Source organism: Micromys minutus, assembly GCF_963924665.1.
Source record: "Micromys minutus genome assembly, chromosome: 12".
NCBI classification, from domain to species: domain Eukaryota; kingdom Metazoa; phylum Chordata; class Mammalia; order Rodentia; family Muridae; genus Micromys; species Micromys minutus.
In genome coordinates, this window is record NC_137981.1 from 61,467,766 (window position 1) to 61,495,162 (window position 27,397).

A 27,397-nucleotide genomic window follows, 5' to 3' on the forward strand; every position below is an offset into this window, starting at 1 on the left:
TGGCTTCTTTAAAAAAAAAAAAAAAACAACAACAACAACAACAAAAAATAGGCTTTTGTTGTATGTAGTAGTTTGTGACCAGCTCTCTTTTAGCACCCTTGGGTCTTTTCACATCTGGAAACATTCCCCACCATCCTCAGAAAGGCCCTAGAGAACCTGTAGCCTTAGGCTATCCTGTGCCCTTTGTCCTTCTCTGGTCCTATGGATTTTGTTCTCAGACTTCCTGGTGCTGTTCCTGCACCCCCAGGCTGTCTTCAGGCAGTGTTTCAAAAGACCCTTTCCCACAACCTCCATTTAAATTAGATTCCTTTTTTCTCGAATCACTCTGTAATTCATTCTGAGCATTTATCAGTGCTCGTTGCTAAGTGGTAGAGCACTGTAAGCCACAGCCCAAGAAGCAACAGATTTTTTCTTAGCCACCAGTTTCAGGAACTCAGAGCCAAGGAAACACAAAGATATACCCTAGAAGCAAGTCAAGGGGAAGACATTTCAACATGAACATTTTCATGTCATTTAATACCATTTTAAAACAAGACTTTTAAAGCTTGCATTGTAGTCTGTTGCTCACATAATTGTCACTTATTTTATCATAAAAAGCTGGAATGATCATCTTCTTCATGAATCTGAATGGATGATTCTATGAGCTGAGCTGATTTCCTTAGTGTAAATATTAGGAGTGGAATTACTAGGGAATGAGCGTATTCTTCACGAATCTGAAAGTTGATTCTCCAAGAGCTGAGCTGATTTCCGTAGTGTAAATGTTAGGAGTGGGATTACTAGGGTAAATGGCATTTTTATAGTTTTTACTTGTATTGATGGATTAGTAGTTACTCTTAGGCATTTGAGTCCTGCTCACCTGGACTAAGAAACAGCACTGGGCTAGTTGTTGTTTATGCTTGATCCTGGTTTGGTTATGTGCAAGCAACATAAGTAGGTGGCAGTTGTTAGAGGCTCCCATTGAGTATCAGAGGCTGACCTGCTCCTGTTCACTTATGAAGGAACCTCTCTTTTCTTTCCAGTAGCTACATTTGTGATGGTGAAAGCCTTAGCTGACTTTAGAACCCCACTCTTTGTCAATTTAAATTTTTGAAAGAGCTGGCGATGGTGAGGGAGGGAGATGGGTAAGACCTGCTTGTTGGGGAGAAGCCAGCAAGACACTCTGGAACCAATCTTTCCCTTCCCTGCTGCAGCAACCAGGGTCCAGAGGTTGATCCTCACAGCCCCTCACTAAGCCTCCATTTTAAGCAGCCTTTTTCCCAGATCCCAGACTTCATTACAAATGCTAGCATTTTCTCTTTGTGCCACAGTGTGAAGATTGCTGGCAATCATAAATAGATTTACTTGAAGCCCATTTTGTTACCTGGAAGTTTTCTGTCACAATTATGTAGTGGTCAGCTTGACTTCTAGGTTCTAGCACAAATGTAGCTCAGACTAGGAATCGTAGCAGCCTGGCAGGAAGGATCTTGGGGGAAAGCTCTAAATTCCAGTCTTGGGTTTATACTGCCTGCCAGAGACTTTTAAAGCCTTTCTGTTGCCAGCAAACCATTTTGAGGATCTAGAGTAGGGAAGGGGCTGGAGAGATGACACAATCAAGAGCACTGGCTGATTTTCTAGAGGACTAGATTTGATTCCCAGCATCCATAAGGCAGCTCACAACTATCTGTATGTAACTCCAGTTCCAGGGAACCCAACTGCTTCTGGCATCCTCGGGCACTGCATGCACAGTGCATAGACAAGCATGCAGGCAAAGTGTTAAGATGTCAAGTGTTCCTTATGTCTTTACTGGGGTGAAGGAAACTCTTGGAGACTTTGCTTTTTGACCCATGTCCCTCAGTTCAGTGCTGCTCTAGCACCCAGCCTCTCTGTGTTGGGAACAAGGTGCTCAGTCGTAGTGAGAATTCTGGAATTTTGGTTTCTTTAAAAATCACAGAAATACTTTAAGAATATGTTTTTGCTTTAATCCCAGGTGTGTAGTATGGGGCTGCTTCAGACTGTCCACAGCAGCTGATTATGAGTTGCCTTTTTGCTCTAGCAGGGGCATGATTTTGCCAGCTGCAGATAGTTTCTGCATTTGTGTGAGATTTGAAATTATGGGAACTTTTAAGAAAGTATATAAATGCTAGGGCCCCAGAATTGGTGCTGGGGTAGGATATAGGTAATTGGTTGTTGGTGGTCATGGCTTCTTAAATAGGCACGCACAAAGAAGAAACAACTAGAAGAAATTAAATATTCTCATGGTGAAGTTTGAACTTGCCCCCAAGGAATTTGATGTCCATAATCAGCAGAAATTAGTCTATGACAAAGTTGTCCCCTTTCTGACCCCTGACTTTGCTCAGGGATCTCTTTCCTTTTCTCTCTATACTTGTTTCTCTCTTACCTAGAGTTAAGGGGCTGAAAGGGTAGAAGAAAAGGGGTGGACAAGGGTGGAAGAGAAGAATCCACAAAGTAACAAAGACAGGCAATGATGTTTCAAGTGTCAGAGGCAGACAGACTGTAGAAGAAGCACCAGCTGGCCATGTCACTGCTGGTAATAGATTCCCAGCCCCAGGACTTACTACCATAGATAGAAAAGGGCCGCTGGAGTAGGCAGGATGTGATTGTCATGTAAGTAAGGCCCATGATACCCGGGTGTCATCCTTTGCAAGTGTTTTCATCCAGAATCACAGACAGGAGTGGGTTGGAGCAGCAAGAGCTTCCACTCTGTTGGCTCTTTCTTCTAGAGCTCTTCCCTTCATAGGCTAGGACCTGGGAGCTAAGGCCATCAACCAGCACAAGGTCAACTCCTAACAAAACTCAGTCAGGAAGAAAGAGAATGGGGCACTTATTAGGAGTCTGTAGTTTAATTCTGGCATTGTCACTAGAGAGAATAAATCTCTGGATTGAGTTAAATACTCTTGCATCATGAGCTGTCTTGAGTAGAAAAGAGTACCTTCTTGCCTGGTGGCTGGCACATGGCTGGAGCTTGTTGGAATATGGTGGCAAAACCCAATGCCATCTGCCATATTTTGTTAAATACAACGATTGTTATCCTCTGACCAGCTTTCAGGGTTCTGGTCCCTTTTTCTTTGAAATCACATGAATATTTCTTCAAACCCAAGATCTGTGGATTGGATGGGTGTACATTTGCCTGGTTAAAATATGAGAAGAATTATTAATCGTATAGACATAAAAGTTGTTTTGTACAAAAATAAGCAATTAACAAAAAAATTTATCCCAGCCAGCAAGTAAACATTCAGTGTAAATTTGACATAATGTCATTTGGTTTATAAAAGCTTTTATTCAACAAAAGAACCTTGGCTGGTGACAAGGTTCTTTTGACATCTAGGAAGGAGTTCCCAAGAATGTGACAGAGTAGAACAGAGTGAACCCTGTGTCAGCTGTCTCTTAGTGTCTTAGAGGTGGCTTCAGGAAGTTTTGTGGTTCTGTTGCCTTCCCTCTTTGCCTCCTGCCTTCTGTTCAGCCTTGCTGTTGCTTCCTGGTTTTCTGTTTTACTTTGGAAAAGTTCAGGCAAGCAGCAGTAGCTTTTCCCCAGCTGGAATGAGCCAGTGAGTCTTGGTGGGATGGTTTCTGGTTGGCCCTGTTCACATCACAGCTCTGCCTTTGGGCTTCTCAGGAGTAAAGGGCCAAGAACAGAAGCCCGCCCCTCTTTCAGACACCAGTAATGATTTCAGGGCCCTTCTCCAGACAGGAGGCTCTGCCACCTCTGCCTCTCTCTCTAGTGCCTTTCCCTTCTTGAAAGTCCCTTTTGCCCCCTTACCTTCTCTGGCCCAGGAAAGTCTTGGGCAGTCTTCTTGGCTTTGGATACACTACTTGATTTTGGCACTGCTCTCTATTCCAGCTGCTGTGTTAGTGGGTGCATTCCTCAGTACCTGCTGCTTTTTTAAAAGTGCTTTCAACCATTTGTCACTGTAGATCTCTGCATCTAGAATTTCTGTACCTTGACCCAGTGACTCTTCCAGCAAGCTTTCAAATGTGGCATCCAGCACCTCATAGGGTACTTGGTGTCTCTCTTCCTTCTTCTGTCTGATCCCAGTTACCCAGTAGACTGGATTATTACTTCTGTTCCTGGTTCAGTCCTCACTCTTCAAATGGGTCTGCCCTTTTCACCATTTCACCAAGCTGTGTGACCTTACCCTTGCTGGCTTTCCTCATACTGTCATTCCAGCCAGAGTGCAACCCACTACTTGAGCCATAAAGCCACACACTCACTGTCCTGTGGTCTCTGTGGTCATTTGCTCAGTGTAGGCTGGGTTCAGTAAAGGCCAGCCCCTCAGCTTTCTGAATCCCTGTTTGTGTGAGAGCTGTGCATTGGGATCCTGGTAGTTCCCCTCTACAATGGATCACTTCAGCCCAGTTTGTGCACAGTTGCTAAACTGCGTAGTACTGGAGCTATGGAGCTGTGTAGGGGGGAGGGGAGGGAGCTGATCAGGGATAGGGGAGAAGAGGGAAATGAGGACAGACCTTTTCCGTTTATTACAACATAATATCCTAAGGTAGGAAAATTGAGCCATCATCAGCCCATCACCATAGTAACACATGTTACTTGGTTATGTGAATTTATAACTTAGCATAGTGAGGCTTCATGCATCCTTCAGCTAGAGTTTTACACAGTCTTCCCTCTACTTTCTGTTCTGTCTGTCTCTGAGAGTTTTAAAAACAAGACTTCAGTTGAGGTATAGTATCTAGGTATTTTAAGACCAAACACTGGCCTGATGTCATTATGAACACTAATTTAAGATACTATTCTCTAAGTGACAAAAGAAAGCAAGACTGTGGGCTAGGGAGATGGCTCTATGGTTTAGGTGCTTGTGTGCAAGTATGTAGATCTGCGTTTGAATCCCCAGTACCCACATAAAGCTGAAAGTTCAGAGTCAGCCAGGGCTACATCATTCAAAAGCCACCATTTCATCACCAACAAATCTTAGTATTTGTTTGAGAGATTAAAAATGCTTTTCGGGGCTGGAGAGATGGCTCAGTGGTTAAGAGTGCCAATTGCTCTTCCAGAGGTCCTGAGTTCAATTCCTAGCAATCACATGGTAGTTTACAACCATCTATAATGGGATCTGATGCCCTCTTCTGTTGTGTCTGAAGATAGCTACAGTATATTCAAATGCAAAAAATAAATAATTCTGGGTATGGTGGCACATAATTTGTGATCCTAGCTCCTTAAAGTTTGAGATCAGCCTGAGATACATATTGAAGATCCTATAACCAAAAAAAACAAAAACAAACAAACAAAAAAAAAAACAAAAAAATAAAACCAAAAATGAGTAGTACTTCAGAGGCAGAGGCAAGCAAACCTTTGTGAGTTTAAGACCAACCTGGTCTACATAGTGACTTCCAGGGTAGCCATGGCTGCTGAAAAATGTTATTTAAAAATTAATGTAAAAATACAAAATAATTTTCTTTGTATGGTTCATGTTTAAAGACCTTACACTGGTTATAATAGTAAGCAGTTATTTGCCATCACTTTATACGAGGCATGGGCTCTGATGTTTAAGGTGCACGAAGAAGGACCCTGAGATAGCTCAGTAAGAACACTGTGGCCAAGCCTAGTGACCTGAATTTGGTTCCCCAGGACCCACATAGTAGGAGAGAACTGACTTCCACAAGGTTTCCTCTGATATCCACGTGTTGTACATACACATTCACAAAACATTTTAAAAACATGAAGAGGCTGGGTTGACAGCAAAGCCTGTTTCACATTGGGATTAAGGAATTTCCCCTTGGTTGCAGTTTTGTTTTAATACCAAGGCTATTATGTAACACAGGCTGGCCTTGAACTCACAGAGAGAGACCTGCCTCAGCCTCTCATGTGCTGGGATGAAAAGCCTGTATCAGAAGTAAGTCTTCATAAGGAAAGGTCTTGGTGAGAAAAATTTTGAATGGGTCAACTAGTAAGTATAACCATTACAAGGTCTCCATGATTAGCCCAGGTCCCATGAATACCAGAATCAGAGGTTACTTAAGTCTCTTATACAAAGTGGCAGAGTATAGACATGAACTATAGTCCCCCTGCAGACTCAGGCCATATATAATGGCTCTTAAAATCTATCACCATAATGCTGTGGGAGTGCACGTGTTATACTGGGATTGAACCCGGGATCTTGGGCATTATGCTGGTGTTCTACCACTGAGCTACCTCGGCTCTGCACAGTTGTTACATTGTCTTATTTAGTGAGTAACAAGGGAAAACACCACAGGTCTTCATGAATCCAATTTTTTTTTTTTAGTCAGCATATTCATTATACAAAGCTCCATGACATTTCTGTATATGTACTTTGGTCATGTTTTCCTTCACTAGCCTTTCTTTCCTCTTCATCCCTCCCTACCCCTATACTCCTTCTAATTTCTTGTCTTATATTCATATTTTTATTTTAAAATTTAGTATATAATCTGCATGTAATGTGTGTGTGGTGTGTATGTGTACATTTGTACTTTTTGTGAATGCAGGCAGTATGGACAAGCATGTGCCCCAGCATGTGTGTTAGAGGGCAGAGGACATTCTTGGGTATTAGGGTATTAGTCCTCATTGTCCCTTGTTTTAAGCAGGTTTCTTTATTTTCTAGATACTTATACCCGCTGCATGTCCATTCCTGGAGATTCTCCTGTCTGTCCCCCTCCCATCTCACAAGCAGCAGCACTGGGATTATAGGCTTACAGGCTGCTACAGCTTTGCAAGTTCTAGGAATTCAGGCTCGGACCCTCCTGCTTGGAGCCATCTTCTGAGCCTCTTAATGTTCATAATACTAAGGCTAGGTTCTGCACATGAGAGCAAACATGACACTTGGCTTCCTGAACTTGACTAATTTTGCTCCATGGATGACCTCAAATTGCACCCACCATTTTGGTTTTTTGTCATTTTTTACAAATGTCACTTTGTCCTTCAATATGTCCTAATGAAACTCCTTTGAGCTTACCTTTGTGTTTTCTTTATTTGTTGATGGGTATTTAGACTGGTTCCATAACTTGGTTTTTGTGAATAGTGCCTCAGTGAGCACAGATGTGTATTTCTGTGTGTGTGACTTAGTCTCCTGCAGGTAAACTCAGCAACAGTAGGGCTGAATAATAGAGCAGTTCTGTTTGTAACTTTTTGGGGGAATTTTCACACTTACTTCCAAAGGATCTGTATAAGTATGTCACACAGCTTGGTTCTCTTTCTTGATCTCCCCACTGGCATTTGTCTTTGTTGTCTTTATGGTACCCATCCTGATGGGGTGAAGCGGACTAGAGAGCGCACTCTCATTTCCTTGGTGATTCTGGTGGTGACCGTGTTTTATGTGTGTATCTACTATCTGTACTTTGGAAAATGTTCAGTCTACTTCCTCCTTTTGATTATTTGGTTTTGCAAGTTTTTATATTTTTGTTTTACTTCTTTACAGATTCTAGAAAGTTCCTGTCAGATGTCTAGCTAGCAAAGTTATTTTTTCCATGTTGTAAGCTGTCTGTTCAGAAGATTCTTGCCTATGTCTACATCTTAAGCTGTTTTATCCTAGCAATACTGAAGTCTTAATTCTTCCATTAAGGCCTCTGATCTTTTTTTACTTTCGCAGAATAAAAGGTAGGGGTCTAGCTTCATTCTTCTGTGTATGGATATTCACTTTCCCAGCTGTCTTTTCTCCAGCATATTTTTGGAACACCTTTATTGAGATCAGATAGTTGTAACTATATGGATGACTTTTCCTCTGAGGTAAGTCCTTTATTTTCTTGTATTGGCCCATGTACCTGTTTTTTAACTAGTACTGTTGCAGAGTGAGCAGTATTGCCCACATTTCGGGTGGGTCTTCCCATTTCAGTCAGTCCATCCAATCCAGAAGTTCCCTCAAAGACATGTCTGAGAGTTGTTTCCATGACAGTTCTAAACTCCATCAAGGTCACAGTGAACTGCACACCACACCAGTGTTGTATATAGGACATGGTGTCTGTGGTTTTTCTCTAATATGCCCTAGTCTCTCTGAGTGCTGGCACAAAACTGTGTTTTTTTTGGTCCTTATCCTTGGAAAGCTGCACTTGATAGTGACAGGCAAGACCAGCAGGTAGGACTTCCCCCTGATAATACAGCTATTTGAATTTTTGTGGAGTTGTCTGTGGGAAGTTTCCCAGTTTCTCTTTGTGATGTTCACTGTTCCTTGCGCTGGCTCAAAAGTGGCAGCCTTTCAGTGTAGGTCCCTGGGAGCTACCTTGGGTAGCTCAGCCTCTCTGTAGGCTGCTGCTGTTTTCTAGGCATTAGATGGGGACAAATTTAAAGAAACTTCATTACAGATGAGAAATGAAAGTACAAAGGGGAAGCAACTTTATTTTTGCAAACTTCTGGTTTTCAAAACCAGATTGTCTGGTTTTTGATAAGATACTTTTTTGTAGTCCCTTGACTCTGCATAGAAGTACAATTTATAAGTTGGGTGTCTTAGGTTTTTCCATTGCTGTGAAGAGACACCATGACCATTGCAACTCTTATAAAAGAAAGCATTTAATTGGGGCTGGCTTACAGTTTCAGAGGGTTAGTCCACTAATGTCTTACTGGGAAGTATGGAAGCATGCAGACAGATATGGTTCTGAAGGAGCTGAACATTCTATATCTTAACCCACAGACTGCAAGGAGAAACTGTGTACCACACTGGGTGGTCTTGAGCATATCTGACCTCAAAGCCAGCCTCTACAGTGACATACTTCCTCCAACAAGGCTATACCTCCAACAAGACTACATCTCTTAATAGTGCTACTCCCTATGGAAAAGCATTCAAACACACGGGTCTGTGCGGGCCATTGCTATCCAACTCCATATTGGGAATTAGTAAAGCCAAAGTTAACTTGCTTATCATCTTATGACAGCAGTTTGTCGGGACTTCTGAAGTTGTAGTGAATGGTGTGCACATTGTTGTTATGATGCAGTCTACAGTGCTCACTGTTCTTGATGGTGTGTGGCTGTTTCCCTCAGTTCCATCTCAGGAATTGTGCCTCTGAGGATCAAATATCCAGTATGTTCTAGAGTTTTGGTCCCTTCTGTGTCTGGCATGGCAGATCCTCAGGGCAACCACAAAGCTGCCCAAACCTATCTAGCTCTCCCCCAGGCACTGTGGCTTCTTTCCATGCCTGTTTTTTCTTCTGTGCCACTGACTTGGACTGTCTTGGCATGTGGATAAAGGAAGGAAAGTGTTTCTTTTCAGCCACTTAGCAATCTGAACTTCAGTCTCTGCAGAGAATTGGTTCCAAGACTCCTATGAATACCAAACTCCATTGGCATTTAAGTCCTTTGTATAAAATTGTAGTAATAGGGTGAGGTGGGATATGCCTGTAATTCCAGCTCTCAGGAGGGTTGAATATTTGAAGGAAGCCTGCACTATGTGACAATACTGTATCTTAAAAACAAGAAGGCAAAACAGCAGAGTGCTTACATAGTATCTGTACAGAACCTATTCACATGCCCCTGTGCAGTTTAGTCTTCCAACAGTATTTAATGTCTTTGTTCATATAAGTACTGCACATATTGTTAGATTGTATCACTTAGAGAATGGGAATAACAGCAGTAGTGTGGATGGGGTAGTACAGGTCAATTCAGTTTTGAATTTTGTTTTTGACAGGTTATAGTCCAGGCTGATCCCATTTCAAAATTCTTCTACCTCAGCTTCCTGAGAATTGAGATCACAGGCTTGGCCATCGCACCCAGATATTTTTAAATATTTTTGTATATGTGTATGATGTGTGTGTGTGTGTAGGGGTGTGTGCCATGCATGTTCATGTGGAAGTTATAGGCAAATGTCAGGTGTCTTCAGTCACTACACTAATTTTTTGGAATCGGTCTCTCACTGAATCTGGAGATCACTGACAGGATAGGCTGTTTGTTCAGCAGACTCTGATCCCCATTTCTGCACCAAGCACTGGCTTCACAAGCATGTGCTACTGGTCTTAACATTTTATATGGATATGACACAGCCGTTGAGGCCTGCTAGGGCCATGAAGCACAGGGTTGCACACTAACAGCACTGCTGTGAAACCTTCCTAGTAGATGGTTTCATTGTAGAGATTACCAGGCACAGTCTCTCTTCCAAGGCACTTCATCCTGTCATAGGAGGTCCATAAGCTCATGCTTGATTATTAGGTCAGAATTCATCTAAAGCACCCATGGTGGCCGCAGGCCTTCAAAGGACTGGCTTAACAATGGTCTGATGTTTTCAGTGGCTAGAATGTTCCAGCACTGGACTTTGTCTCATATAAATGTTCTGGCATGACAAAATACTCTCCTGCTGCTACTAAGCTGTATGAGAATAGTAAAGAATGCCATTGGATCTTGGAAGTGCTCATCTGTGGTGGTTTCAATGAGAGTGGCCCTCTTAGGCTTATATGTTGGAGTGCTTGGTCCATAGTTGATGCTTGTGTGTGGTAGTTTAAATAAAAATGTCTTCCATAGTCTTGTGTATTTGAACACTTGGTCCCTAGTTTCTGTTAAGGTCAAGACATGGATCCTTGCTGAATGGATGAAAATATCATTTTAAGAGTTTTTAGCCTTATCCCTATTTCCAGGTGCCCTCTGCTTTCTTCTGCCATTATAGTCTCCTTGGCACTGTAATCCAAAATGAGATCTTTTCTTCTATAAGTCACTTTGGTCATGGTGTTAATCATAGCAACAGGACAGAAAAGGACATACCAGCGAGTAAATAGATCATTCCAATATAAACACAACAGGCATCCATAAGTGGTGAAGGCCAGGGACATTAACAGATAAAGCCATCTTTTGTGTGGCACCCCTAGGTGCCCAGGTACTTCTTGTGACCCAGGAGCCACTTTTTCCTTTTATGTTTTTTGTTTGTTTGTTTTGTTTTGTGTTTTTCAAGACAACTCTGTGTAGCTTTGACTGTCCTGTAACTCACTCTGTAGACCAGGTCAACCTGACTTTGCCTCCCAAGTGCTGGGATTAACGGTGTGAGCCACTACTGCCCAGCGACTTTGTTCTCTTTTAATAGGCTTTTCCTCAAGCACATTAACTACTGCCTAGGTGGATGGGGATAAACTTACAACCCAGGTGCTACTGATCACCCAACAGTCCCTCTGTCCATGCACCTCTCTATCTGATAGGTCTGACCTAGCTAAGCAGGCAAGTACTAAGAGTCACAAGATCCTCTAGCATTAAAATAGAGTATTGTGTGCAGAGAGATTGTCTTCTACCAGTGCTATTCTCAAGGACCCAGAAAAGAGCCTTATACTGTTTATTTGTGTGTGTGTGTGTGTGTGTGTGTGTGTTTGCTTTTTTTGAAACAAGAGCATACTATGTAGTTCTCCTGCCTCTTTATTGATGGTATTATAGATGTGAAGTGCCCTACCCAGTTTGATTAGTGGGTTTGCATGAAAGAAATATAAATAAATACAGTACAGAGGCTCTACCATTGAACTATAACTTCAGCCCAAGATACAGCTGAGAAAAGTCACTCACTCACTGGAAAAGATGTCTTTCCTTGAACTGGCTATTTTATGATGAAATCAGTACTTAGAACAACTTTCCCACTCACCTCCCATCCAGGTTTCTGGATCTAGTGCTGATGCAGTTCTTGTTTCGGTAATTTTGTTTGTTTCAAACAGGTTTCCATGATTGCCCAGGCATAGCTGAACTCTGAATCATTGTGCCTTAACCTCTTGAGTGCAGGGGTTGTATGTGTGATACCATTCCTGGCTCTTGCCACTTTGAAATGTGGCTTGTAATGCTCATTTCCAAGGCTGCTGGTGGGGTTTATAGCCTGTTGCAGCAACCAGCCCCTTACAGTCTTGCCCATCCTATAGGCCTCTCATTCTGCCATTTTCTTCGTAAGTTTTCGAGGGCTTGGTATTCTCTGCTCAATGACTGTCTAGCAAAAGTATAGGACAGATTTTCTAAAATAATAGTAAGATAGCACTAAATTGGAAATTTCCTAGAAGAGTTGGACACTTTAGTTAACAATAAGAAATATAGTACTCTGTTCTGTGTTTTTTGGCTTTGTTTTGAGGTTTGAATTTGACAACAGCCAGTTATACCCCTGGATCTTCCAGACCCAGAAAAAAATGCACAATAAATGTTAAAGTTCCTGGAGCATAGTAAAGACTAACTACCAGTAGCAGAGACTGGACCGCTCTGCCATCATTCCTCACAGGGAGTATCTTCTGTTGAGAAGAGCATTCTCAGAAGATGCTGTCCACTTGGACAGTTGCCATATAAGCTTTCATCTTAACTGTCCTCCTTTAATGTGAATGTGTGTAGTGGCCACATTAAAAATATGAGTCTCAGAGTTGGGAAATGGCTCAGTCAGTAAAATGCTTGTTGAGCATGCATTAGGACCTGAGTTCAGATTTCAAGCATCTGTGTAAAAATTGAAGCATGGCAGTATGTACGTGTAATACAAGCTCCTGGGAATTCCTGGCCAACCAGTCTAGCTTAAATTAGCCAGTTCCAGGCCAGTAAAAAATATGGTAAACTGCAAAAGAGGAAGAGAAGATGCCCAGTATCAATTTCTGTTCTACACACACACACATACACACACACACACACACACACACACACACACACACACACACATCCCAAAACAAACAAGACATACACCCACAATGCCCTGTTAGGAGACAGCAAAGTGACAAAGTGCAGATTTCATGTATGTCTAAGCCCTTGGGAGAGGCCAGCAGGAGATGCAGGGACTGGGATTCTGACTGAGCCAGAGCTCAGTCATGCTGACTGACTGGGGCTTGTGAAGAGGAGCAGATGCTTCAAAAAGTAGGTAAGAGTCAGAAGAGGCAGAGAGAGCCTCCTGGGTCTGGCCTGCTTGATGCTTCACCAGTGTGCATTTCTGTAGAACTTGTCACATAGCCATTGTTGTATGACACATTTTTAAAACTAATTTTACAAAAGCTTTCTAGAGCCCAGTGATTTGTGGTGTTCCTGTTTCAAGTGTCTTGAAGAACTTTGCTTATCAAAGATGCTGGGTTGCTGGCAATTTTTTTTTATCCATAAGCAAAAACTTGGTTTTTTTTTTGTTTTTTTTGTTTTTTTTTTTAAATGACTGTCTTGAATTGCATCTATAAGATAAGCATAAATTCTTAGAGATCATTTGTGAGGAGAAAAATATAATATAGCTTGCAAGAGCAGTTTCTATAGAACATCTTAGAGGAGAGAGTAGCAGAGGAGCAGACCCAAGAGTAAAGTCTTTTACGATTCTGAGTCAGGGGGAGCAGTACTTGCCTACCTACTACTTGGAGCTAACCATGCAGTGGTGAACCGAGCAGGGGTACACTGTAGTGGCTGGCATTGCTCCCTTTTTTTCTCCCTCCCTCCTTCCCACTTGTAACTGACAGTGGCCATAAACTCAGTTTCTGGCCCAAAGAGCTGACAGGACAGGGGAGAGTAGGGCTTGGAACTCACAGCCCAGGTTTTTACTGTCACTGCAGGACCAGCTGGTGCTGACCCAATGGCAGGTAATGTTGCCAGTGTTTATTTAAAAAAAAGTGGTAAGAGTAACAGAACATTTTCTTGTGTGTGTGTGTGTGTGTGTGTGTGTGTGTGTGTGTGTGTGTGTAAATCTGTACATGTGGAAGCCAGAGGACAGCTTTTCTTCAGGCCTCATCCTCCTTTTTGTTGTTACTGTTGAAATTGTCTGCTCACTGTCCTGAAACTTGCCAGTGGGTCATGCTGGCCAGGCAGTGAGCTCGGGTCAGTTGTCTGTTCACCCCTGGGCTGGAATATCAAGTCTGTGACTCTACACCTTACTTTACTAGGAGTGCTGGGATTGTTGGTTTGTGTGGTGTTTGTGAGGATTTTGCCTGAGTGTATGTGCATCACCTGTGTGCCTGCAGTAGTCATCAGATCTTGCTACTGAGAGCAGATGCCCTGGAATTGAGTTACAGACAGTTGAGCCTCTAAGTGGGTACTGGGAATCAAACAGAAGTCCTCTCCCAAGAGCAGCCAGTGCTCCTAACCACTGATCTGTCTCTCGTGCCCGTTTCAAAGCCCTTAAAAAAGAAGTGTTTTGTGGCATGTGTTGCAGGGCTATGCTCTTCACAACTCTTCCCACATGCTCACTTCTCATCTAGACCGTTCACTCATCTTGTGCGTTGGCTTGTTATTCTAGGGACAAACAATACCTGCCTTATACAGTAAGACTTTGTGATCTACCTTCTTCATTGTGTGGTAGCAATTAGTCTGTAATGATGGATGTGGCCAACTCTTCTTTGCTGGTGAACTGTGAACTATGTTGTGATACCTGCATCACTGCCCTTCTTCTCTTTATACTGAAGAATGTATAAGTGGTCTAGTTTCCATTGTAGACAGGAGAGGTATACAGTCTGTCTCTGCTTGTGTGGGGCAGTCACCAAGAGTGGCCATGTTATCTTGGGCTGTGGGATTTGAGTATCTTTAATTTTGGGCCAGTTCTCCTTGTTCCCTTGTGTCTGTGCAGGCATTGCTCCTGTTTTGTGGAATGAAATTCCATGTTTACTAATGGCATTCAATTTCTTTGACTATTTGAGTTTGGGTTTTGTATGTTGAGGTCCTGGAACTGAATTCAGGGTCTTTTATTTTCTAGGACAGGCATTCTGTCACTGAACTCCCTCATTCATACTTTACCTGTGTGAACCTAGGAAACAACTACTCACACTGAGATTCAGTCTCTTGATTTGGAAAGATAAATGTCCACAATTTAGAGTAAAAAGCATAGAGACTATGCTTACAGCTCCTGGTACTTGTTGCTGTTTTTGTTGTTATTGTTGTTGTGATTGATGGTGGTGGTTTTTCAAGACCAGGCTTCTCTGGGTAGCCATGGCTGTTCTGAAGCTTGTTCTGTAGATCAGTCTGACTTTGAACTTACAGAGATTTGGCTGCTTGTGTCTCCTGAGTGCTTTGCTCAGTTCCTGGGTCTAAGCATGCCTTAGTCTTGTTGTTCTGAGGGTTGCTGTCACCCAATGGGAGAGACCCTAATTGTCTAAAGTAACAGACTAGGCAAAGAGTTTGGTTGGTTGGAACTGGCAAGACCCTTCTGATTAGAGGAGACCCCAAAAGAGTCTCACCTTCCTGAACAGAGGAGGCCTCAACAGAGTCTCGGGAGAATTGTCTAGACCTGTAGTTCAGGGCAGTGACTGGACACGGCATCTGGATACAGTGGTAAGACACCGTGTCTTTGGTGTCACACAGCCTATTTGTACAGCTGTCCCACCTCCACTCTCCTGGATAACTCACAGAGTAGTGAGGTTGTTCATTTTAGTTGAGGCTACAGAAGCACAGCTCTCACCTCAAAGGAAGTTAAAAAACAAAACAAACAAACAACAACAACAAAAAACATGTATTCTAGAGCCAGAATGAGAGTGACCGTGGCCCTGGAGCAGAGGTTTCGGTTCCCTCCAAGTACATGTGCAGCTTGGTAATGGTGGCATGAAGATTTCTGGTAACCAAATAAAGTCAAAATAAACCAAGGAACAGGAAGGTCTCAGCTGTTGACCTCAGATGCCATCTGATGGCATTCTTAGTTTTTGGATTAGTGGAAGTTAGAGGTCTATTTGTACATTCCAAGGGGATTTACATCAAGGGGAGTTATAGATAGTGCAGGGTATGGCAGGAAGCTAAGTGGCTTTTAAGGGAACGGGTCAGGATAGGGGACAGGTAAGAAGGGACTTGAGTTCCAACAGCAGCAGAGACTACTTGTGTGTGCAGTGGAGGGGTGCTAATGGCACCTTAACTAATAAGCCTTATTTCCTGAAAATAATACAGAACTCTCAGGAGAGTCTCATCTCACCACCCAGGAATCCTTGTCCCTGTTCTTGTGTCCTCTCTCCACATGTGAAAACCCTCAGTGTGGTTTGGATGAAAAACTAGTGGCTCTAATTCATATTGTGGTGGCTGTTGCCATGAGGAAATCTGCAGGCAGAGCTATGTGGGATGATCCTCTTGATAATTTTGTACGAAAGTTCTTTTTATCCTGGTTCACATGCACCCATCACATCAATCTCAGTCCCCTTTTACCTTAATTTCTGTTTTTTGTATTTTGTGTTTACATGCATGAATTCAGGCATGTGTCACATTGTGTATCATGTCACAGTGCACATATGCAGGTCAGGACAACTTTTGGAAGTTGGTCTCTGATGCCTTGTCAAGAGATTGAACTCTGGGGATTAAACTCTGGTTATCAGATCTATGCACTAGCATATCTACTTGCTGAGCCATCTCACTGCCCCAGGTCCATTGTTTAAAAAGCCACTAACCTATCTGTGCTAGGAGTGGGCTCTAACTGCTTCTCCCTCTTTAGAACCCACCATAGAGGTCAGGGCGTTTTCCTTCCCAGTGCTGTGTGAAGTCCCTTAATATCTTTTAGGACAAAGCTTGTAGAGCCACCTCCTGGTTCCTGCCTGGTCCAACCCCATCTCATATGCTGGGCTCTGCTTCTCATGTCTCCCTAAGTTGTTGTTAGGTTTTCTCTTGTTGGAAAACATGGTTGTCTGCATACTTGGAGGGTGGTTTCTAGAACTTTCCTCTGCACTCCTTTTTTATAGATCTGTCTTGCCTGTGCCTGGGATGTACCTCTCCAGTGCTGGCTGTAAAATGCTTCCTGCTGATCTCTGAGCCTGAATGTTGATTCTGGCCTTCCCACCCCACACTACTTTTTTTTTTTTTTTTTTTGGTGGGGGGGTTATTTCCACTGAAAGTAAGGTTCATGATCACTCACTCCATAGATTTCCTATGTTTTGTGGGAGGAGGAGGGGTTCTTGGGGTGAGTCACACACATTAGCTTATAGAGTATCTGAGGCCTTAAAAGTAGAGATGTTTTGGTTAGATGGATAAGCAAGGGAGGTAGATTCCATTGGGTGAGACTGGTGTCTTCTCAGGCAAGTTGGTGTCACCTGGGACTGTTAGAGCTGAGGACTTCTTGCTTGCAGCTGTAAGAGAGAGGAGCTGGCTGCCTGCACTCATGCTCACTCCTAAGTGCCACTGCTGTTTAGACCATGGCAATGATTCTTTAGGAAATGCTGCTACTGTTAAAGATCAGTTCCCTCTCTTCATCTAAGTAGTTTTTGTAAGTGCCTTTTCTATGTTCTGTCAATTTTTACTTTTTCAAGATTGAAGTGCATTTTTCACAAAGATTGGACAATAATAGAGTTTGACAATACCTTTAAAAAATATAACACTGACTCTGAGGTAAATATTAACTCGGGTAATACTTTAAAGCTCATAAAGAAACAGACTGTGAATACCTCAGGGCTGTTTACTGGTAGAGTGGTAGAAAGCTAGACTGGACTACACAGCTTCTGACTTCACTAGTGCATCATCAGTGGTCAGCATTGGGGTACTCTCTCATTCATTAGCAATCTAACTCATTACCATTAAGAAAATATTTTGATCTTTTGGTTTTTCCTTTTTTTCTTTTTTTTGAGACAGGGTTTTACTATGTAGCTGTCCCGAAATTCACTATGGAGACCAGGCTGCCTCTATCTCACAAAGATCTGCCTGCCTCTGCCTCAAGAATTACTGGGATTAAAGGAATGGGCTACTGTACCTGGTAGATGAAAATATTTTAACCTGAAGAGCAAATTTGAGTTTATCCAGGTAAAAACTTAGGAGATAAAATCATTCAAAATGTATGTATCTTCCAAATTATAGATAGAGACAGCAGTGGTTATTAGTTATTGGCACCATGGAATGAACCATACTATGGCTTAAATATAATAGTGATTCATTATTGCTTATGATTCTAGTTTGGCTAGGCCCTGCTGAGCAATTCTGCTCTCTGTGGTTTCTGTTTGCTGAACTTCCTGGAGGAGCTCAGTCCCAACTGCCCTGCTGGTACTGGACATAGACAATAGCTCCACTCATATAGGTCAACACTGCAGTATGCTTGCTGGGCCAACTGGGTGTCTAGCTATATGGATCCAAGGAGAGGAAACAGAAGCAGCCAGGCTTTGTGAGGGGAAGCCCAGAACTGATATTGCACTGGTAATGAATAGACTTCATGCCAGCCTATTGTTTGGAGTAAATAGAAAGCCCTTGGCTTATGAAGACAGTGGGGGGTGGGGAGGAATTGTGGGTGCTCATGTTTGGTCACTAACATAGCCTGGAACAGAAGAATAGAAACTTAGATCTACAACCCCTGAAGTGTGTGTGTAGCTGTGCAAAAACTAATAGGGATTGTGGATAAATTTCTATCAGCTAAAGCTCTAGGTTCTTATATTTGTCTATGGTGGCTGAGGTTTTCTTTATTTTGTCAAACATCTCTGGATGTTTATAGAGTTGAAAGGAACTTTGGGATACTTGTCTCATACTCATCCAATTCACTTTTAATCTGGAGAATTTTGAGGATCTATAATTAGGAGATAAAAATAGCACATGCAGTTTTTATTATATTGAGATTTGATGTAAGCAAATGTTCTTATCTTTAACAAAAAATTCATTACTTCAAATTGAAAACAATTAAGCTGATTTATGTTACTCTTTTCTAATTAAGCTCTGTTTGCAAGACTGCTGGGTTGGTACACCCTTGTTCACATTGATCTTCTGCAAATACCTGTTGATAGAATTGCAATTGTGGGGCTTCTGCATGCCTGTGCTGCAGGTACCTGAGAGTACACAAATAATTAGCCTTTCCCACTACTAGAAACTCAGGCTCTTTGTAACTCTTCCTTCACTGCTCCTCTTTGAGGAGCAGATAGACTGTGACAGATATCATTACAGAGATAGGCCTTTTAACTATGATTCATTAAAGTAGCCTGAAAGTAAATTTCAAGAAGAAACATTTTAATAATTTTTAAGTTACTTAGTATATGTCTTAGGGTGATGTGTACATGTGTGAAGACAGCCTACCTAAGCTGTTCTCCTACTGCGTGGGTTCTTGGGACCAAACTCAGGTGGTCAGTCTTGGTGGCATACTGAGAAATCTTACTAGCATAACTTTTTTTATTCTTTTTTTTTTTTTTTTTTTTGCAGCTTTAGTTTGTGTGCATGTTTTGTTTGCCTGTGTGTCTGTGCACCACATAGTCCCTGGTGTTGGAAGAGAGTCTCAGAACTCCCTAGAACTGAGATCACTGGTGGGTGCTGAGAAGTTAACCCGGTCCTCTACAAGAGCAACAAGTGCTCTTACTTTTTGTTCTTAAAAATAATTGCTTGAAAGTATTTTGGGGGGGGGGGGGATTATTTTTTTAATAAAACCTTATTTTGGTGCTGACAAGCTAGAAGATGCTGGTTTTTGTTTTAGTGTTTAATCATTGGCAAGGCTGACAGTTTTCTCCTGTTGGTTTAGTTTTAGAACAAAATTTCTTCATCATTCCCCACTAAGTTACTTTTGAAAATATATTTTCTTCAGCAACGCTCAGCATATAACCTAGGGGCTAAAGAAAATTTTAAGGTGAGTGAGCTGCACCTTCCTCAGCAGACTCAAAGACTGGGCTCAGCTCCTATCTGGTGCACAGGTGTGAAGTAGTAACTTCTTTTTCTGTCTTGTCTACCCATTGAAAATGCCAAGGCTGCTTCTGTTTCTCCCCTATGCTTCTGGCTTTCTGGAACACCTTCTCAGAGCCCTGCTGAGCCTTTAGGCTCTTTATAAAGCACAAAGGCTGGGAAGAAGGATGGGTACCCTGAGTTTCACCCAGTCCCCTGGGACCGTGTTTCTGATAGAGCTAACAATTGTCAATGGGAGGCTCTGAAACACTGTACCCCTGTGCTTCCAGAAGGTTGCTGGAAGCAATTTCGGGAAAGGCAACAGTCAGCCTGAGAAGGACAGTGGGTGGAGCAGGAGGCCTTGGCCACTACATAAGCCTCTCTGGCATCCCTCTTCTCCACCCCAGCCTGGGGAGCCACATGCTTCTTCCTTTTCTTTGTTCTCTCCAAGAAATGAAATTCTTTAGGCTTAGAAACAATGGTCACCATAGCCTGCAGACCCAGCCCCTTCAGCCAATCAATCGCTCTCACCCTTGGACTAAAATCACAAGTTGTATGAGAGATCCAGTGACTGGCACTGGAAGACCTAGCAAGGCCAGAGCACTCCATTTCTAGTTTTTTAGCCAAACCTCAGAGTTGGAATGATAAAGCATGGGATATGGCTTTGCTAATGTTTGAAAAATGCTTCCTCATCAGGAAGGGTGGGAGAGGATCTGCACAGGAAATTCTTTCCTTCATACATAATAAATTGTCACTGGATTTAAATAACTCACAGTCATAATGGATGCTAGTAAAACCATATAAAGTGTAAATGTTATAGCAACTGTAAGCCTAGTTCCTGCTTGCCTCTGAGCTGGGTGAACCTGTAAGAAGAGATTGGATCCCACAGCAATCCCACAGGTTATGTGCGCACCAAGAACGTGTAGGGAAGTGAGCCACAAAGGAAGAGTAAGGTCACTGGCATTTCCAGCATGGTGGGAGCCTCTAGTTGGTTGGTTCCTGGCCTGTGGGTAGGCAGGCTGACACGGAGGGCCTCCCAGCCTGTGGTGAGCTTGGACAGAGATGATGTGAATGATACAGCTGCAGCAGAGAAAATTTCTTCAAATGTAGAGCAGTCTTAAGCATCCAGAGGGCAGCTGAGCCTGGTGCCTAGGACCTGGTGCACAGCAACCAGGGACTGGACCTTGCTGGGGCTGTACAAGAAGGGCATGAAGAAATGGCACACAGCCAGACACATAGAAACAGAAAAGCTAGCATGGGCAGGTCTGGGCTCTCAGATGGAGAACTGTGGAGTGTTTGTTGTATGCAGTTGAACAGAAAGGTTATTGCAAACAGCTGAACAAGGAGGTGGGTTATTGGTACAGATAAGAAGGCAACAGGTTTAGCTAATATCAGTAGGAGCCAACTCTATAGGGGAGCAGTGTTCAGGTAGTCTTCATAGGGATGGGAGGAGCTTTGGTGAAAATTCTCTGTACACACTATCAACATCCACACATGGATCCAGGGGGAAGGGTTTGCCAGCTCCACAAACCTATCCTGGGCTTGAAGTAACCCAGAGAAAACCAGAGATAAGTATTAAGGCCTGGTGAGGGGAGCGTAACACATTGTTTATGTAATTATGGTTAAAAGGATAAAATATGACGTATTAGGCATTTGATACCAAATGTGCATAAATTCCACAACTCATCTTTATATTTTCTGCCAGAGACACATAAGATGCTTCTGAGAAGTATAGCAGCTGATGTTGAAATGGTCCTGGGACACAGGGACACCACTGACCCACTCAATCCCAGAGTAGCTCTAGGTAGACTCATTCCTCAAATAAGCAGACATACTCAGAGCAGGTAGAAGATTTGAGAAAGCTGCACAGGTGCTAGGCAGTAGTAGAGTGTGTGTACACATGTGTGCACAAGTGTGTGCACAAGTGTGTGCACACACATGCACTGAGTAACTTGCCTCTCTATCTAAGCTCAGAACTATCTCTTGAATTGATCAGACAGTTCTAGATCAGGACTCCACACTGGCTCAATGTTCTGAGAAAGGAAAGGAAGAAGCCAGGTTACTCTGTTGGGTTTCAGCCACACTAAGTCCTCAGGAGACCTCCTGCAATGCCCCATTGTAACTCTACATGTATTGTTCTTGACACTGAGATCCATGCTCCTGGTAGACTTAGAAATAGATTCTGGACTTCTTTAGCTCTTAACTAAAGAACTGAAGGAGGATGGGAATGGAGTTTAGTAGTAGAGCATTGCCAGCATGTGTGTGGGCCTGGGTCCCATCTCCAGCACTGCTAAAGCAAACACCCATAAGTATTTGGATATGTGCAGGAGCATATGTGAGAGTTAGCATTTAGAGACTACAGATTTACTAAATATGTAGTAATGGGCAGATAAACAAAGGACAGAACTGAAGGTATTATTTATAAGCATGCTGGTTCATGAATGTCACTTGGTCTTATGATTTAAATCATGCCTGCCATTCCAAGTCTTCACCCAAGGTTTAGGTAGACTCCTCCTGGCTGGCTAGGTCCCTAGATCAGCATGGGAAGCTCACAGATCTTGAAGTCAGTGGGGAATTTGGCTTCATATGCAGGTGGCAAGTTTTTTTCTGGTGCATTTGCTTCCCTGGCTATTGGCAGATCCTGAATGAAAGGAGCTTAGGCAGGTAACTTACCCTAAAGAGCCAGTTCACACAAAGCAGCTGGACTGTTAGTGCCAAATGGCCTGTGGTTAGGGGTAGCTCCACTTGGCACGTTTTTAATGGAACAAAAGACTCCAGGCGGCGAGCTGAGATTTGGTCTTGAGAATATGTAGACATGACTTCATTGCATAGCTTAGCCGTGAAGTAGGGAAGGTGAGGTGTCATCACCAGGCTGCAGGTGAGGTGGAAAGTGCTTCATGTCTGAGCTCCACTGCCTTCCTGCCTGGCAGTTTCAGGTGGTGAATGCTGGTCCTTCTGTCAAGCAAAGTGTTGCCTCGTAGAATCCCCACCACTGTTTTCCAGCCTGCTCTTCAGCTTTCATGTCTGCCCATCCTCTTTGTGATGGTACCTCAGACCTCTGTTCATCCTGCTTCCTTTCACCTTGCAATCTTACTAACTCCCAGATCTGGCCATGACTTTATGGTGTGTCCTATCACTCAACTCTCAAGCAGCCAGGAACAGAGAACACAATTTGATGATTGATAGTTAGTTCTAGGCACTGTGAAGTCGGTGAATGAAGCTGGGAGGGATGTGGGGCTTTAAACTCTGCCAGATTTCTCAAAGGTACCTACCCCTCCCCCACCAGTCAGGGTTTCTCTGTGTAGCCCTGGCTGGCCTAGAACTTGTTCTGTAGACTGTGTTTGCCTGGAACTCAAAGAGATCTGCCTCCCAAATGCTGGGATTAAAGGTGTGCCCCACCCATAGCTCCTTTCTGGTTAGCCCATCAGCTTTGTCTCCACTTGGATTCTTCATCTTTTCCAAATACATCTATTCTTGAAAGGATCTATGCCATGCATGAAGGGAGCCATCTCTTCAGCTGATGGTTATGTCACTGTCCTTTCTTGTTGGGTGTTCACTCTGCAAACACTTGTAAGTGACAGAGCTGTGTAGATATGGATAGAGAACTGCTGTAGATAGCAGAGGACATTATCAACAGCAGGCGTTCAGCAAACATCCCTGCGCCCATCCATGCTTCTCACTGATTCCTGAGTTAGCATAGAGGTGAGGTTGGGAGCAAGGCCAGTTTCCCACTGCCCTACTTCTTTAAGGTAACATGTCTACCTTAGTTCATTCTGATCCATCAATCCAATCACTAAAGTTATTTTTATTTACTGCAACACCTCCTTCCTTCCTTCCTTCCTTCCTTCCTTCCTTCCTTCCTTCCTTCCTTCCTTCCTCCCTCCCTCCCTCCCTCCCTCCCTCCCTCCCTCCCTCCCTCCCTCTTTCCTTCCTTCCTTCCTTCCTTCCTTCCTTCCATCCTTCCTTCCTTCCTTCCTTCCATCCTTCCTTCCTTCCTTCCTTCCTTCCATCCTTCCTTTCTTCCTTCCTTCCTTCCTTCCTTCCATCCTTCCTTCCTTCCTTCCATCCTTCCTTCCTTCCTTCCTTCCTTCCTTCCTTCCTTCCTTCCTTCCTTCCTTCCTTCCTTCCTTCCTTCCTTCCTTCACACCTGCATCCTACATGCCTGAAGAGGGCATCAGATCTTACTATAGATGGTTGTTAGCCACCATGTGGTTGCTAGGAATTGAACTCAGGTCCTCTGGAAGAACAGTGTGCTTAGCCGCTGTGCCATCTTGCCAGTCTCATCACTAAAGTTCTTTAAAGAGCCTGAGTCTCTTTCAGACTACCAGAGACCCTGCACCTTCTTGACATAAGCTCTTGTGTCAGGTTCCATGGTATAATATGTGCAGATGATCACAGTGGTCATCTGCAGCACCAGACATAGCCTCAGCAGCCACAAAGGTTAGTCACAGGTGGCTTTGTGATAATGAAGATGTTGACGATTGTGACACCCCTTGCTTCCTTCCTAGGAGATGGCTGGCAGAGCACTCAAGCAGACAGGCAGTAGGAGTATTGAAGCTGCCTTGGAATACATCAGTAAAATGGGCTACCTGGACCCCAGGAATGAGCAGATTGTTCGAGTCATCAAGCAGACCTCCCCAGGTGAGGCTAGCTGTACCATAGGAAATGGTTGTGGCTTGAGAGCTGGAGGCCTGCACAGAGAACCAGATCTAGTCAACCCTGGAATTTAACCTAGGTGCTCATATGACCCCCCTGATCTCCCTTTACTGTCTAGAGAGTTTGTGTGTCTGCTGCCCTTTTCTATCTTTCAGGGAAAATGAGTTAAGAGTAAGTTTTTAAAACCTTTTTTGGGCTTAGGAAGGGTCTTTGAAAAGAGAGGCTTATCAATTCCAAAAAGACATTTTTCCCCCCTCACATTCAATAGCAAGCAGCTCTCAAGGCCTGCAGCTGTGAGCAGTGTGTCAGCTTTGGATGGGATAGGAGATACTTCCCTGACTGTTTTGATGTTCCTCTTCAGAGATGGATTAGATGGTCTGTGGTTCCTGGGGGATGATAATGGATTTATGTCATCCCTGCTCGGTGGTAAAGTCTTCCCAGGGTGAATGGGGACATTACAAGGGCTTTCTAAACGTTTGCATTGTGATAGGGATGTGCAGTTCTAGTTTCTTAAGGAAAGAAATTTCCCTCACCAGCTTCTGGCTGGTTCTGGAGTCTGTCCTGGAGAATGGTGCTGCAGGGAACAGGCCCAGTTCTTTAGCCACTGCATTTCTACTTGTTTTTGGTGTGTTGTGCTATCAACCTTTGCTCAGCCCAGGCAGCACAAAGCCCTCCATCAGCTGTAACTCCTGCTCAGTGCCAAGGCTGGTGGGTTATTTCTGTCAGGTGTGTGTTATGGGTGGGTTGAGGCTTAGCCCTACGAGTGGATAAGACACTGCCTTTGGACTTCAGGGTCCTGTGCCAGATCAAGCAGAGCAGAGGAGTCTGTGTAGGAAATGAAAGGAGCCTTTGTCCTTTCCAGGCATCTACTTTAAATGAAGAGAGAGTTTCAAAATGGAGAAGTCAGGAATAAGGAAGCAGCAGTGATCTGTGTCTGGGTGTTGGTTAAGAAAGGGACCCTTTGTGAGTTTTGTTTTTTTTTTTTTTTAAGGATTTAAAAAAGATTTTTATTTTATTTTTAATGGGAATGGTGCACTTGACTGCAATATTTTGCAGGGGCAGAAGCCCCCTAAATCTGGAGTCACAGGCAGTTGGGAGCTACCTGGCAATCGCTAGGAACCAAACTCAGGTTCTCTGGACTTCTAACTTCCTGAGACATTCTCCAAATCCTCTGGTTTTGTCCTTAATAATGTAGGGTATTTATCACTTTGTTTGTCCTTAATAAAGACAGAAACCCAACAGGGCTTTAATTTGGAAAATAGATGAAAGGAAAATGAATATTTGGACAGTGGGTACAATTCTGCCCTTTGTCAGGAAAAGTAGACTTTCCAAACATGACAGTAAGTAAAGTAACTTGGTCCTCCCAACTAACTGCATGTTGTAGAGAAAACAATATTGGCTGTCCAGTCCCCTAGCATGGCTGGAGACTGACAGTAGGTGCTGTGTCACCTAAGGCACATAAACTTACCCTATGTGTGACCTTCAGCCCATTTTAGTGTGACCAGTTTCTGCTGGGGCAGGACACATCGTGTCAGGAATCTTGAGTAGAAGACCTTATGCATTTGCCCAGCCCCAAAGAAAAGGCTAGTTTGAGGATCAACCTGCAAGTAGCAGCCCAACTGTGCTCTGAGGCTAACTTCTCATTCTTTCCTCTCTAGGAAAGGGCCCGGTGCCTACCCCAGTGACTCGGCGGCCCAGTTTTGAGGGCACAGGGGAAGCATTCCCATCCTACCACCAGCTGGGGGGTACAAGCTATGAGGGCACCGCTGCACTGGAAGAGATGCCACGGCAATATTTAGACTTCCTTTTCCCCGGGGTCAACACCCACAGTGCCCCAGCTCATCAGCATCCTCCCAAAGGCTACAGCGCAGCAGTGGAGGCAGGTCCACACTTTCCAGGCACACACTATGGTCGTGCTCATCTACTATCGGAGCAGCCTGGGTATGGGGTGCAGCGCAGCCCCTCCTTCCAGAACAAGACATCACCAGACACCTATTCTGGCCTGGCCAGGGCCCAGGGTGGCCCTCCCACTAGTCTGACCGTCCCTGCCCATGCTGGGCTGTACACCACCTCACACCACAAGCCAGCGGCTGCAGCACCTGGGGCCCACCCATTACACATGTTAGGCTCCCGGGGCCCCATGTTCACTGGGGACAGCTCTACACAGGCTGTTCTGGCACCATCCAGGAACAGCCTCAATGCTGACTTATATGAGCTGGGCTCCTCTGTGCCCTGGTCTGCAGCACCTCTGGCACGCCGTGACTCGCTGCAGAAGCAGAGTCTAGAGGTCTCCCGGCAGCATGTGACTTTCCGGGCTGGGCCCAGCAGGACCAACTCCTTCAGCAGCCCACAACCCGAGCCCTCACTGCCTGCCCCCAACACAGTCACTGCTGTGACGGCTGCACATATCCTTCACCCTGTGAAGAGTGTGCGGGTGCTTAGGCCTGAGCCCCAAACAGCTGTGGGGCCCTCACACCCCGCCTGGGTGCCTGCACCCACAGCACCTGCCACCGAGGGCATGGAGACAAAGGAGGGCAGTACAGGCACACATCCGCTGGATATGGACTATAGTGGCTCCGAGCGCAGGTGCCCACCACCTCCTTACCCAAAGCACTTGCTGCTGCCTAGTAAGTCTGAGCAGTACAGCGTAGATGTGGACAGTTTGTGTACAAGTATGGAGCAGAGTCTGCGAGGGAGCACTGAGCAAGACAGGAATGACAAGAGCCACAAAGGTGCGAAGGGAGACAAAGCTGGTAGGGACAAAAAGCAGATCCAGACCTCCCCCGTGCCTGTCCGAAAGAATAGCAGGGATGAAGAGAAGAGAGAGTCTCGCATCAAGAGTTATTCCCCATATGCCTTCAAATTCTTCATGGAACAACATGTGGAGAATGTCATCAAGACCTACCAGCAGAAGGTCAGCCGGAGACTACAGCTGGAGCAGGAAATGGCCAAAGTAATTTCTCACCTCCTTCTTCCTATGTTCCCAGCTCCCCTCTCCACTGTAGGAGCCACATACCTTCATCACATGCCCTTCTCTTAGACCTGGGCGTAAACCAGACATATGGAGAAACCTCAGTGTGTGGGCTCCCTTCTCCTTCCCTCAACCTCAGAAAAATCTGAGGATCCTGCCTAAGAACTAAATCAGCACATTGATTAGTGTGCTGTGTCCTTACTCTTAAGGAAAGCACATCAAGGATTACCTTCTGTTAATATTTTAAAAGGATGAAGAAAGTTTTCATAATTAGATATTTTAGTGAAAAATACAAAATCATTGGTTTACTAATCCAAATTAGTAAACAATGTTTTTGGTTTGCTTCTTTGAGACAGTGTCTTTATTCGTAGCCCCCGTTGGACTGGGTTCTCCCAGTTCTGCCC

General features: G+C 44.0%; 1 protein-coding gene across 1 annotated transcript in view; it reads left to right on the top strand.

The window, feature by feature from the left end:
* Positions 1 to 27,397, top strand: part of LATS2 (large tumor suppressor kinase 2) — a 54,601-nt gene that overhangs the window by 18,082 nt on the left and 9,122 nt on the right. Inside the window, exons 3-4 of the mRNA XM_080926209.1 lie at positions 23,875 to 24,007; positions 25,681 to 26,975. Coding sequence (XP_080782335.1) covers positions 23,875 to 24,007; positions 25,681 to 26,975 — 1,428 coding nt within the window. The remainder of the gene's footprint in view (positions 1 to 23,874; positions 24,008 to 25,680; positions 26,976 to 27,397) is intronic.